Raw genomic sequence first — 13,484 nt, 5'->3', positions numbered from 1 at the left:
GTGTGTGAGGATTACAGGATGAGAATTCGGGGAGGGCCTGCGTTCATAGCCTGCCCTCTGTCCCTGGGGAGCTACAGTGTTGTAGCATCTGAGTTGAGCAGATGGACTGAGGTCTACAGGCCCCAGTTAAACACAAGTTTCTCTGTTTGACAGGTTCCTTTTTTAACCTTTAGTTTTCACTATAAATTGAGGACAGTAATATTACTACCTACTCTCTGGAGCCCAGGGGACATGCATATGAAAGGCTCCCTTTGTAGCCTGGCACAGAGTTCGTGACCATCGTAATCAGGGCACGGCCTTGCCAGCACTTCTGATCTGTGGACAGAGACTGGATGGAATCCCAGCTCTGCCCTCTGCCCGCTGGTGGTGCCTGGGCTGGAGTGTGAGCCTCTGAGCCTTGGTCTCCTCATCTGAAAGAATGTGATATTTACTGATCTAGTGAACAACTTACAGTGGTTCTTGTTTTTATTGCATTGTTTATTATCATACTTAATACCATGATGCTGGGAAAGATTGGAGGCGAAAGAGGATGAGATGGTAGATAGCATCACTGACTCAATGGACATGAATTGGAACAAACTCCGAGAGATAGTGAAAGACAGGGAAGCCTGGTATGCTGCAGTTCATGGGATCAGAGAGTCAGGTGCAACTGATAAACTATTTTTATGACAAATCTATATTTGAAAAAAGTAAAAAACTGAAGTTCTGAGACATAACGACTGCATGTGAGCTCCTCATCCCAGGAGGGAATCAGGTAGAGTCTCAAAGTTCACGCACTTTGGATTCTGTAAAGAGAGCTAGCCTATGCAGGAAGGCAAGCCTGTCCTTGACCTAGTGCAGGGGCTGGCCAACGCCAGCCCGCAGGCCAGATCCGCTCAGGCACCACGTTTTACACACTGAGTTTTATTGCAGGATGTCATTCATGTCGGCTTGTTTACATATTGTCGGTGGCTCTGTTCACACAACCACAGGCAGAGTGGCTGTGGCAGCGACCGCGTGGCCCATGGAGTCCGAAGCGTTTACTCTCCGGCTCTGTAGAGGGAAAGGTCACGGACTCCCGATGACGGGTTCTGATGCAATGGTTGGGAGAATCTGAAGTTGCTGCCGCTGTCTCCTGGGGTGACCCTGGAGAGGGCGTTTCATGGGGTGCTGAGCAGGGTGTGTGGGGTTCCCACCCACCCATTATATTATAAATTAATATATATTTTACATTGTATTATAAATACATTACAAATTAATATATACTATTATAAATGTTATATATAATCCCACCCATTATATACTGTAAATTATAAATTATCCAGAAGGCCCCTTCCCTTATGTCTTGATTGTCATCCTGCATAACCCTCTCCCCCGCCCCCAGGAGCTGTTGCTTTATAGGTGCTTCCTCACCTTGCCATTTTTTAGGGGTGACTCGTATATCCTAAAAAGTCCTTCTGCCATCCCAGGTCTTAGACGAGGAGTCACACCCCGGTACGACTAGAAAGGACTCAAGCTCAGCTGTGGGTCTGCGTGCTCCCCTTGCCACTGCCCGGCTGTGGGACGGTCCCAGCCATGGCGCTCTTTGTCCCTGGGGCCATCCCAGACAGAGTGCGTGCGCGCAGGCGTGACTGTCTCATTTACTGGCATCGTCGCGCCAGGAGTCCCGGCTCAGGGAGGGAGGTTTGACTCTGCGCTTGCCACGGTGGCTTTCGTGTTGCGTTGGTAAAGGGATGAAATGTAGTGGCCACAGTGAAATTGGCACTTGCAAAATGTATATACACGTATACACAGTCTATATATACACACGTGTCTGTAAATAAGAATGCATCTATATAATTAACTATGTGGAGGAATTCTGCCTTCTGAGTGTCTCTCACGTCCTGTAGCTAACCTTGACCTAGCTGAACTGGATTCACACTTGTGGGAGGGCGAGGGGGGCACAGGGGTTACATGGTGTCTGGGGCTTTCCAAGAAATGCGGCTGATTAATAGCTGTGCTTCTGATACAGCCTCATGCTTCCTGGAAGGCCGAAGGAAAACAATTGTCAAAGCAGCATGTTCTTGGCGACTTTTTGGCTGTAAAATGTGTCTGTCTTTGTCCTTTTAATGACACAGATTCTGGTTTCTTTGAGTTTATCCACATATAAACACAACAAAGAACAGACACACAGTCACACAAACACAGATACACATATGCACTCAGACATACGGGCATGCAAACACACATGCCCACTCAGAACACACACATGGATGCATGTATGTGCCTACACACACTCACACACGAATCTAGAGACAGGTGGTCCATATAGCAAAACCCCCTTCCTCCTGACCCTCACCCTGGAAGTTATAAAATTACAGCTTTATTAAAAATCAGTGCATTTTGGGGCTTTCCAGGTGGTGCTAGGGGTAAAGAATCTGCCTGCAAATGCAGGAGACTTAAGAGACGCAGGTTCAATCCCTGGGTTGGGAAGATCCCCTGGAGGAGGTTCTGGCAGCCCACTTTGGTATTCTCTCCTGGAGAATCCCATGGACAGAGGAGCCTGGAGGGTTACAGTACATAGGCTTGCAAAGAGTCGGACACAGCTGAAGCGACTTAGCACACACGTACGCATGGGAGAGAGATGGAGGAATCTCATGGGGAATAGGAACAACAAAAAAAAAACCCCCAGTGCATATGGAGTGTCTGTCTGCGCTTCTGAAATACCTGCTCATATTCTGGACGTAGCCAGTGTTGCTTGATCAAGTAAGGAACACATAGTGGTTTTCTTTGGTTTGTTTGGTTTCAGTCAATCTCCTGTTTCTTGCATCAATCTAACAACTGGACGTAAGGATGAGTTACCAAGGGGGTGGGCAGTGATGACAGGAGCTCTTGGAGGGGCCCCAGCTCCCCTGCAGGGCAAGCCTGGCGTCCCTCGGTGCTTGCTCAGCCTGGGTGTTTTGTGCTGCTGCCGTGTCTGCCTAGGGCCTGAGATCCTGCCCTGAGCTCAGGTTGAACCAGAGGAGCCTGTACTGGTGGACCCCGTGGGACCCATGGTTCCAGGGGTTGGAATGCAGAGCTGGCCATCTCCAGTGACCTCCGCCTTGACCAAAGCCCGCCCAGCATTGGGGAGGCCCTGAGCCCTGAACCCCAGGCAGGAGAACAAAAGGAAACCTGTCCGCTGTGCACTCTGTTACATGTAAGTCACCGATCAAGTGTGAAAAGTGTCCCCGGAAACATGTCCCATCCCCATAACGTGGGCCTAGGAGGCGGGCGAGACCCCCGTCCAGTGGCGTCCAGGACACAGCGGCCCCAGTCCGCCCAGCCCATGCCCAGCCCCCTTCTCGTCACTGCTCCTGCTCAGTTGGCCTTGCCTCGTGGGGGCCTTGTGGGGGCAAGGACCCCCCAGGCTGCAAGGTCGAGTGCTGTCCACAGACCCCACCGACGGCTGCCTCTCATGGCCCTGGTGCCCCCAGGCTCAAGGTGGAGAGGGAGAGGGAGCTGGAGCTGAGCCCAGCGCCCCAGGCAAGTGGGCTGGGCAGAGCCCGAGAGACGGGGTGTGTGTCCCCAAGAAGGTTGTCTGAGGGCAGGCCTGGGGTGGGCGGAAGGGTTGGCCGGAAGTTAGGAAAGGTGAGCAGAGGTTTGACCAGAGAGCCCAGCACCTGGTGATGCCCTGGTGAAGACACGGGGCTGGAAGGGGATGGGGCAGCAGCCGTGGTCAGCTGGGAGGAGAGGGGGACCCCGCGCCTGTACTCCCTGCGTGAGGTTGTCAGGAAGCCGCGCTGCGGGAGGGGCTCCACAGCCTCTGCCTGCATGTCCTTGGGGGAGGCTGCCACCTGTGGCGGGCGGGCAGCCCTAGGTGGGGGCCCTGCTCCCCGGACTGTGTGCCCTCATGCCCCAGCCTTCCTCCCGGCCTCAGCCCCGGCTCCGCTCAGCATGCTGCCTCTGCGGCTGGTTTGTCCGGTGTTGGGGGGAGGCAGCCAGGCTGGCCGTGCTGACCCGCTGGCCTCCCCATGGCTCCCACGGAAATGCAGCTGGTGGCCGTTCCAGGAACCCACCTCTGCCGACCCTCGGGGAGAGGGGCCAGGGGCAGGTGGGCCTGGGGGCTGGCCGTGTCTGCCTCTGCCTGGTGCCCTGGTTCCCACCTTGCCACCCCCGCCCCCACACACACAGGCGTTCAGGGCCTGATACGGTGCACGGCTGAGCTGGGCCCCACTGTCCACAGTGGGCTCCAGGCCTCTGTCTCTCTCCCCTGACTGGGGACATGACCCTGAGTCTGGACAGTCTGACCCCAGGCCACCTGCTAATGGAGAGGCTGTGGCCAAAAGTAGAGAGAAGAGACTGGGTATCTTGCTTGCCCATCAGCCCTGAGACCCACAGATGCTGTGGGTAGCGGTCAGGGGTGTGCCTGTGAGGAGGCATTTGCGCTCCCTCAGCCTGTCCTCTTTCCTGAGATGCAGCGGGGAGGTGGTTTGTCCTGGCCACACGCTGAGGGCCTCGGGTCTGCACTGTCCCCAGAGCCGGGCTCCTGAGGCCTCTTCCCGCTGTGGGTCTCCCCCTTCTACCCCCATCCCCCGCCTCCGGTCTTCCCAGCCCAGTCTCAGCCCCTCTGCACAGGGCCAGGGGGACATGTCTTGTTCACCCTTTTCTGGAGTCATGTGATAATTTTGCTGCTTTTTTGGTTTTACCTATTTCTCCATCTCCTCAGACTCCATGTTGGAAGGAATGGAGGGTTCCTTTTGCCTAGCTTTTCTCGCCCGTTCAGCAACCCTTTCACGTGGGACCCCTGCCCTGTGTGAAAGCCTTGGGACTGCTCCCTGTCCTCTCTGATTCTGCAGAAGCTCGGGGTTTGGGGGTGCGGATGACAGGCTGCGCTCGGGTGACACCTCACTGGGCACCGGCGTCCTGGGGTGAGGGGGGCTGTGACCCCGTGGGATCGCCATGGCCTCAGCCCTGAGTCTGGAGCCTCCTGTCCTTTCTCTTGTCCAGTCCCTGTTGGGACCCTGAAGGGTGGATGCTAAGGGTGTGGATTTGGTTCTGGAACTGAGGAGACAGTCTCAGAAGGTCAGAGAAGATGGAGGGTGCCTCGCACAGAGAGCCTGGCTTCCCCGCACGAAGCCTCCCCTGCCCTTGGCCGTCCACATGGCGTTTTTGGGGTGCAGGGCGGGGTCGTGCTGCCGTCCCACACTGGGCGTGAGCTCTGCCTCCTGGTGGTGAACTCTGTCACTCGGGGGCCTGACCCTGTCCTCTGAGACACTCCCTCCTGTAGCCTCCGGGCCTCCTCCCTGCCCCGGGTCCCGCTCCGATCTCACGAGCCTCCCCTTCTCAGCCTCCTCTGCTGGTCAGTTCTCGTGTCCTGGCGTGTGACACGGGAGGCTGGGACCTACTCCGAGGCCTCCTCTTAGCCCTCTCCCTCTCCAAACCATCTCTTCCACGCCCCTCCCAGCATGTTAAACGCTGTCCGCACACGGTCCACTCCCAAACCAAAAGCCAGGCGCCTCGTCTTAGAAAGCCAGGCTTATGGATCTGGTTGTTTGCTGGGTGTCTTGAGACACCTCAAACACGGGGTGGTGGGAACTGGACTTGGGTTCTCTGTTTTCCAGATGGGTTCTTCCTACAGGTTTACAGACACTCAGAACATTCTTTCTGGTTCTCTCCTCATCCAGTCGGCCACCTGCCTGCCCACTCTGCTTGGCAGAGAGCCCAGGGTCTGACCGCCTCTCCCTCCGCAACCCTGTGGCTCTCTGCCACCCCCTGGCTGGTCCCTCCGCCCCCATTCTTGCCCAGGCAGAGTGGCATCTCCCACCAGGGCCTGTCAGTCCCCACCCTTGCCCAGGCAGAGCAGCATCTCCCACCAGGGCCTGTCCACCCCTACCCTTGCCCAGGCAGAGCAGCATCTCCCACCGGGGCCTGTCCGCCCCCACCCCTCCTGGATCACCCCCAGCTTGTTTCACGGTCGCTCCTCCCTGTCTGCCATCCCGGCCGTGGTGGCCACGCTCCCCGGCCCCCCGGCCCTGGCCCGCGCCTCTGGAGGGCCGCCCTCCTCCTGCTCTCACCTGCCTGGCTCCACCTCAGACTTCAGTGGAGACACGCTGGCCCTCCAGCCAGCTCCGACCCTGCTGTTTGCACCCCTCACTGGCCTCTGCCCCTTCCAGGGGTTGAGATCACACGGTTCTTGGAGACATCAGTGCCTGGCTTGACCAGTTTCCACCCTGTCTGCTTGAGACGTCAGCTCCCTGAGCGCCGAAGGCCCCTTACCACGAGCCCTGGCCTGACTTAGTGCCAGGTGCGTGGCAGGCGCTCGTCAGATGCGGCGTGAAGGAGGTTTGCGTTCAGGTGCTTCTCAGACGCCAGGTGCTAACGGTCACTGCGGGGCTGAGCACCTGGGTGCTGGCCGAAGGCTCTGCCACCCTCCCAACTTCCAGCCGGCCCAGGCTCCTCCCTGCCCGGCCTCCAGGAGGTCTTCGCAGTCTCTGCTGACACCTACTGGTGCTTAGCCCACGGGACAGTCCCCAGGAGGAAGGAGGTCCAAGGAATACGGACAGCTGGAATCACACCCTCCTGGCAGGGGTCGCACTTCCAAGGTCACCGTGATAAACTCTTTCTCCCTGGCCGGGATGGCCCCCTTCTTGCCCTGCTCTGTATCCCGGGCAGAGTCATTTCCTCATTGCCCTGAAAGATTCTACCTGGGGTTAGGAGATGTCCCCTGATCCACCTCTGCCCTCTCCCCTCCCTGGACTTTGCTACAGGGCTTGGTACTGCCCTCCCACTCCCCTGCCCATCACCCTTGGGCCTACCGAGCGGCTTCCTCCCCGGGGCTCTGCCCTCGCTGGGACCTTCTGGCCCTCTGCTCTTCCTGTGGCTGCTTGCTCCCTTCTGAGCTCTCAGCCCAGATGCACCAAGCCCGGGGTCTTCTCAGACCCCACGTGCGTCCTGACCCCCACACCTAGCGCCCCTCACCAACCAGTTTCCTCTGTGGACTGATCACCCATGACAAGCCCTCACTTCTCCGTGTCTGTCTCTGCCTTTGCTCCCGGCATCCCCCATGTCTGGCCTGTGACTCCAACCGGGCGGGGCTGCCTCGTCTGTATGTTTACACGTTTGCTCCTTGTGGCAGGGTGTCTTGAGTCCAGACGTGCATATGAGCCCCACGAGGTCCCTGCCATCCTCTGGGACTCCAGGTCACCCCTGGAAACAGCCCTTTGCCCCCCTGCCCGTCCCTGGTGACTGTGCCACCCCCTGCCCCTAAAGCCTCCAGCTGCCTAAGCATCGAGGGTACCAGGGCAAGGCTCAGGCCTCCTTCTAGTAAAGTATAATATTGATAACCTGCAAATACTGTACTAGTGAATCACCTTCGTATTTTTAAGGCCCACGTGAAAATACAGAAAAGCAAAAAGGAGGTAAAAACCACTTCAAGTCCTGCCCTCCCAGAAGTAGCCACAGTTTAAGTGTTAACGTGTGTTCTTCCCCACCCCGTATGTTTATGTCGAGTTGTGGTGTCAAGTGTGGAAATGCTGGGGTCATACTGGGTCTGAATCCTGCTTCTACCGTTAACTAGAGGTGTGTGTGGAGCAGGTCATCTAAGCGCTCTTAGACTCAGTTGTCTCATCTGAAAAATGGGCATAAACTGCACTGATGGGTGTCACAAAGGAGGCCAACCACTGGCCTCTGTCAGCAGAAGCACTCCTCAGCTGTGCCCCGGGACCTGTGAGTGTACGGTGTGTGTGCTCATAGGTTGGGGTGTTACTGCTTCCGATCTTCCTCTCCTGGGTGAGGGAGCTGCTGGGAAAAAGGGATGCTCAGCTGGAGACGATCGGAGAGAGGAGGACGCTGACCGTCTGAAAACATCTAACCCACTTTTGTGAGAGACAGTGGGGCTGTTCTGGATTTGGCACCAGCAGAGGGTACACTCAAGGGCAGAGTCTTGACATCTGCCCTCCCCAGGTTCCCCAGTGTCCTGTTCAGAGCCAGCCATAAGTGGGCCCAAGCATTCGGGCCCGACGGGCAGAAGTCAGAGAGCAGATGAATCCTCAGTGCAGAGCAAGGAAGCTCCGGGTGCATGTCGGGGCGTCCAGAGGCAGAAGGTGTGCCCCCGGAAGTAGCAAGCTGGCCGTCTGTCCCTGCAGGCTTTGGATACAAGACAGACTTGGGTCCTCTGTGCTGGGTGACCTTGGAGAGAAGCTTCGTGCTGTCGTGGTCCCGAGCCAACGCCAGGGCTGGCGTGCTGGCTTTGCCTCCTGCTCGCTCTGTGGCCTTGGACAGCCTGCTGACTTCTTTATGCCTTTGTTTCCGCATCTGTGAACTGCCGCACCTGGCCCGTAAAGCTGTAGGGAGGAGTCGGTCAGACGTGCTGATGGTTTCAACCCCCCTGGCGCAGTGTCTGCAGAACAAGCTCCCTCCGTCTGCTGACCGCAGGGAGAGCTCTGGCCCCGGGCAGAAGCAGACGACAGTACCTCGACGTGTGGGCCATTGGCCCTGGAAGCCTGTGGTTCTAATCATTATTCCTTTCATCCCTGGGGCCTTGGGGCCCAGCTCTCCAGAGCGGGGGTGTGTGGACTGTTTTCCTGGCTGGCCTCCTGGCCTCGGAGGAACGACCCCGTGAGTCTGCCGGGTGTCTGGCCTGTGTCTGCCTCCCCCGTCCCCTCCCCTGCCCACTTGGACCGTTGTCATCCCGTCTGTGGTTCGCGGCCGCGAGGTGATGGATTGGCAGTGACCGCCTCTTCCCTCGGGCTCTGCTCCCAGCTTCTCCTGGTGCTGCTCAGCTCGGCCGGGGAACCACCTCTGCTCGCTCATTCTAGACACAGGTGGCCCTTTATTCAAACCCAGACACCCTTCCTTCCTGGTGAGCTTCTTAACCTCTCTTAGCCTCCGTTCTTCCATCTATGTCATGGGAACAAAATCTGCCTCCTGGAATGGCTGTTGTGAGTCAAATCTCCAGCGTGACTGGCGCACAGGAGGCACTCAGTAGTTGCCAGCACCCTCCCATTTCCCCTCACTGGAGAAGCTCTGGACTGGAAGCCAGGGGAGGCATGTTTGGGATGGCCTGGCGTGTCTCCTCCATACAGAGCTGCGGGGGGTCAGCTCGAAGCAGGGGACGGCAGAGACTGTCTGTGCTAACCTCCCTCCCCTGATGCTCAGACACATGTTCCCTATTTGCAACTCGGTAAACTGAGGGCAAGTTGAAGTGTTTCTTTTTTTTCTTCCTGAGAACCTGTAGTGAGTTTCTGTCATGTGCCCCAGGGAGCAGCAGCTCTGATCAGCCAAGACTCAGCCTCTGTTGCAGCTTCTGGTGAAAAAGAACCCATCCTGGGGAAAGGGAGATCGCGTTGCTCCCAGGAAGTCTAGAATGTTCTACCTTCCTAAAGGCTGAGGGAATACAGACATCAATGGGTGAACTCCGGGGGAAACAGGGCTTTGTCATCAGCTGTATCTTTTTTGTGCTCTCACATTTTCAAAAAGGAAAAGCAACCAGCTCACCGGGAACTAGTTAAATACACGTTTTGACTGCTGAGAACTTACTCTCCTCCTTAATTCCGGAGCGGCTCCTTACGTTGATCCTGAATGATAACCTGAAAAGTCTGTATTGATTGGATATGTGACGGTAATCTAGTCTCTCAGTAGCTCCTTTGCTTTTTCTCAAGCTTTTCGCTTGGACTTGGGGGCAGCGGAATTCCTCTTTCTTCAGTTCTCCTAGACAGTCCTGCAGATGTTCTGTCCTGCATTTGAAGGAGGAGGAAGGGAACGTGCCCCTGTCAGCCCCTTCTGCCTACCTGTCCCCGTCCATCAGGGAAACGGTCTTCTCAGACCCCAGCCTTCCCCCACCCACCATGCGCTTCTGGTGTTTACACTCTTGGCCAGAACCGGGTCACAGATGCATCTCTAGCTGGAGGGGGTGGCTGGAAAGGTGGGGACCATAGGAGTCATAATCGGCTTGGACCTACCACTCACCGCTTTTCTCCCTGGGCTAACAATGCTGCTCATCTGAATAAAAGTGACATTGTTTTCGCCAGGAGGCAGTGAGGGATAGGTATTAGGGTAGCAGCTAACAGTGCCTGCCTCACCTTGGTGGCTGGGGTCCTGGACTCTGAGTTCTCACCTGGTCTAAAGCACAATGAAGCCCTTTCCTGGGAGGCATCTGGTCTACCACTCAGCGTTTACCTCTTGGTTCAGGCACCACTGGTCCTTCCGTCCATCATGGACTCACCTCCCGTTCTGAGCCTGGAGCTGGGAAGGCAGTGGAGTCAGAGCTGGACTGAGACTCAGCTGGGCCTCTAGACTTAACTGGGGAGGCAGCCATGCTGGTCAGCGCCTTCAGCATGGCACCACCAGCCCTAGGACACGGGACCCTGCTGACGGGTCCTCACTCAGGCTGGGGTGAGTGGGAGCAAGGCCCAGGGGGCTGCTGATCAGGGTCTGGAGGGTCAAGGAGGAGGATGCTGTGAGGCAAGAAGACAGACACAGGGTGTCAGGGCAGCCCTGGCACTTTCTGGAGCTGACCCGTCTCAGGCCCTGGCCACAGTCAGCCCATGAGCACCCTGAAGGCAGGGATGCTATCTTATCTGTTTTCTCATTTGTGGGTCCTTAAAACTAGCTCAGGACCTGGATTGTGTCTGGACCTCTGTAAGTATTTCAATTCCAATAAGCAAGTTCATGTGGAAATAAATAGATCATTATCCAAGAGGTGGACGTGTCTTGGCCAAAGGCACATAGTTACGGGCTGAGAGTGACTTTGGGTGCTCACCCCCACTCCCTGCAAAGAGGTGACCCTCCAGGGCCCCCTTTTCCCTGGGAAGCCTGGATGCAGTGTGTATTTTGGGAGCCATTTGTCCTGACTTATTGTCAGCTATAAATTTCCTCTTGAGGCTTTGGTGTGTATGGGGCTTAGTGATGGCTCCCATGAGGGGACTGGCAGGTGGTCTGGGGACTGATTTCTTAAAGTGGTTTGGGCACATGTTGACATCTCTGAAACGTTTCCATCTTTTCTGTGTTCGTGGCCTTCAAACTGTCTTTGACCATCCAGGTTCGGGAATCAGGGCCTCCCCCTGGGATATTTGCAGAGACAAAGGCTCAGTGGCTTTGCCCGCCCTGAGCTCCAGCCATCAAGACTCCAGAGGTTTGCTCATAATCAAGGCTAGAAGGTTCTGAGTCAACTCATTTTAATGACGCATAGTCCCAGCGCATCCCTCTGGTGGCCTGCCAGCCTTGGAGCAGTTGGGTGTCACCCGCAGCTGCCGCTGTCCTGGGTGGCGCTGTCTGTACCCTGCGCAGCGCCGGCACCCACTTGCATATATGTGGTTCTAGACACAGACAGCTCTGTGCTGTTTCCAAAATAACCCCTTCCCTGGGGCCTGTCAGACCTCTGGTGCCTTCAGGGATAAACGTTAAAAATACCTCCTCCCAAATCAGGGAGAATCCCATTCTTGCTCCTTACTCCTGATTGGTGAAGGGTCCCACAATGAAACACTTGTGCCGAAAAGAAGTCATCATATGTGACATCTGTGGGATGACAGAACTGCCTGATCAGGTGTGATTATTACAATAATGTGTGTTACCAGATTGCTTCCAGGGCAGGGCAGCATCTGTGCTGAGTTGCCTCTGGTGATAAATTTAATCCCTTTATGGCTTGATCTTGCCTGTCCTCCAAGCTACCCTATGACAAGTGTGTTCTCTGTAAGGTGTCCCATGGCACACAGAGAAAGAGATTAGGGGAAGCCTAATCTCTTGCAGGGAAGCCAACACTAGGGCCCGAGACTTCAACATTCGCAGTGGGTTCTCTAGGATTTTTAAAAATTGAAGTATAATTGGTTTACAATGTTGTGTTAGTTTCAGGTGTGCAGCGAAGTGATTCAGTTATGCACATATGTGTATATATACAGTTATATACATATATGTATATGCACATATGTGTATATATACATATGTATTCTTTTTCAGTTTCTTTAATATTCTAGGTTATTCCAAGATACTGACTATAGTTCCCTGTGTTATATGTACAGTATGTCCTAGTTGTTTATCTAGTATATATATATATGTGTGTGTGTGTATATGCTGCTGCTGCTGCTGCTAAGTCACTTCAGTCGTGTCCGACTCTGTGCGACCCCATAGACGGCAGCCCACCAGGCCCCGCCGTCCCTGGGATTCTCTAGGCAAGAACACTGGAGTGGGTTGCCATTTCCTCCTCCAATGCATGAAAGTGAAAAGTGAAAGTGAAGTCACTCAGTCGTGTCTGACTCTTAGCGACCCCATGGACTGCAGCCTACCAGGTTCCTCCATCCATGGGATTTTCCAGGCAAGAGTACTGGAGTGGGGTGCCATTGCCTTCTCCATATGTATATATATATACACAAACACATATATATGGTAGTTTGTATCTGCCAATCCCAAACTCTTCGTTTATCCCTCCCTACCCTTTCCCCGGGAAGAGAAGGGGACGACAGAGGATGAGGTGGCTGAATGGCATCACCGACTCGATGGACATGTGTTTGAGTGAACTCCGGGAGTTGGTGATGGACAGGGAGGCCTGGTGTCCTGTACTCCATGGGGTCGCAGAGTCAGATACGACTGAGCGACTGAACTGACCCTTTCCCCTTTGGTAACAATGAGTTTCTGGGATTTTTAGGGCAACTGAAAGAATCCCTTTTCTTTCCAGTGTTTTTTTAAAGGTGAGAAATCATGAAGATGTTTAGATATGATATGCCATATAATGAAGTATGTTTTACTTTGACTTCCTCCATTGCCTCTGTATAACTGAGCAGTCTTGCTTCCTCTGGGATTTGCCTGGAGTGGCACCTGAAGCTCCCTCGGGCAGAATAACAGATGCCTTGCAGGTGGGCCCTCAGAACATTTCCTGTTCCATTGACACCTCTCTGACTTGGGATTCTCATCTATTAAGTTCATGCTTTTGTGAGTGACATTCCCTCTCTGCCTGTGTCCCCTTTTGTTCTTTGGTCCGGCTGGCTGAGTCTTACTGTTCCTTTAGGAGAAACCGCAAGCGTCACCTTTCTGGGAAAGCTTCCTTGACCTCCCAGGCAGGGCTGGGTGTTGGATCCTGAGACCCCCAGGAACCCAGACCCATTCCTGTCACTTAGGACGCTGTTGATCCTGTGGGCATTGCTCTTGGGCTCCCTCTAATGGGCACACTGTGAGCTCCTTGCTGGGACCTCGCCTGTTCCTGTGTCACCTCTGGGCACGGCACTGGCAGTAGGGCCCATGCTCATCAGGTACATCTGGGAGTAAACAGAACACGTGGTCGGCGTGGCCCTGCTTCTGCCGCTGCTCCCGGCAGATGTCCCACATGCTGGGGGGTGGACGGCGTCTCTGCCCTGTCACTTTCCATGGAGGGAACGTCAAGATTGCTCATCAGTCTCTTTCCTCTCGCCCTTCTCAGATGTGCTCTGCCCCAGCGTTCGTGTGGAAGGAGATCGCTTTAAGCACACCAATGGCGGAACCAAGGAGATCACAGGTACGAGAAACAGCCACCCAGCATGGCTTGCTTTGCGATGCTATTTGCCAGACGTGAATCTTGC

At 55.2% G+C, this 13,484-nt stretch overlaps 2 protein-coding genes across 2 annotated transcripts in view; one reads left to right on the top strand and one right to left on the bottom strand.

Moving 5' to 3' along the window:
* COL22A1 (collagen type XXII alpha 1 chain) overlaps positions 1–13,484 on the top strand; it is a 201,493-nt gene that overhangs the window by 37,305 nt on the left and 150,704 nt on the right. The window contains exon 4 of the mRNA XM_045162761.1: positions 13,346–13,420. Within this exon, the coding sequence (XP_045018696.1) occupies positions 13,346–13,420 (75 nt within the window). The remainder of the gene's footprint in view (positions 1–13,345; positions 13,421–13,484) is intronic.
* LOC123329517 lies at positions 460–9,809 on the bottom strand. The gene is made up of 2 exons (XM_044928868.2): positions 6,015–9,809; positions 460–1,125 (listed from the first exon to the last, which is right to left on the bottom strand). The coding sequence occupies exon 1, from the start codon at positions 8,836–8,838 to the stop codon at positions 7,807–7,809; it is 1,032 nt and encodes a 343-aa protein (XP_044784803.1). The 5' UTR covers positions 8,839–9,809; the 3' UTR covers positions 460–1,125; positions 6,015–7,806.

This window comes from Bubalus bubalis, chromosome 15 (genome assembly GCF_019923935.1).
Source record: "Bubalus bubalis isolate 160015118507 breed Murrah chromosome 15, NDDB_SH_1, whole genome shotgun sequence".
Taxonomy (NCBI): domain Eukaryota; kingdom Metazoa; phylum Chordata; class Mammalia; order Artiodactyla; family Bovidae; genus Bubalus; species Bubalus bubalis.
This window is presented reverse-complemented; position numbering and strand designations above follow the sequence as displayed.

Excerpts from the sequence above, each read along its gene's own strand:
- LOC123329517 (XM_044928868.2), bottom strand. The coding sequence starts at position 8,838 with ATGGAAGAACGGAGGCTAAGAGAGGTTAAGAAGCTCACCAGGAAGGAA.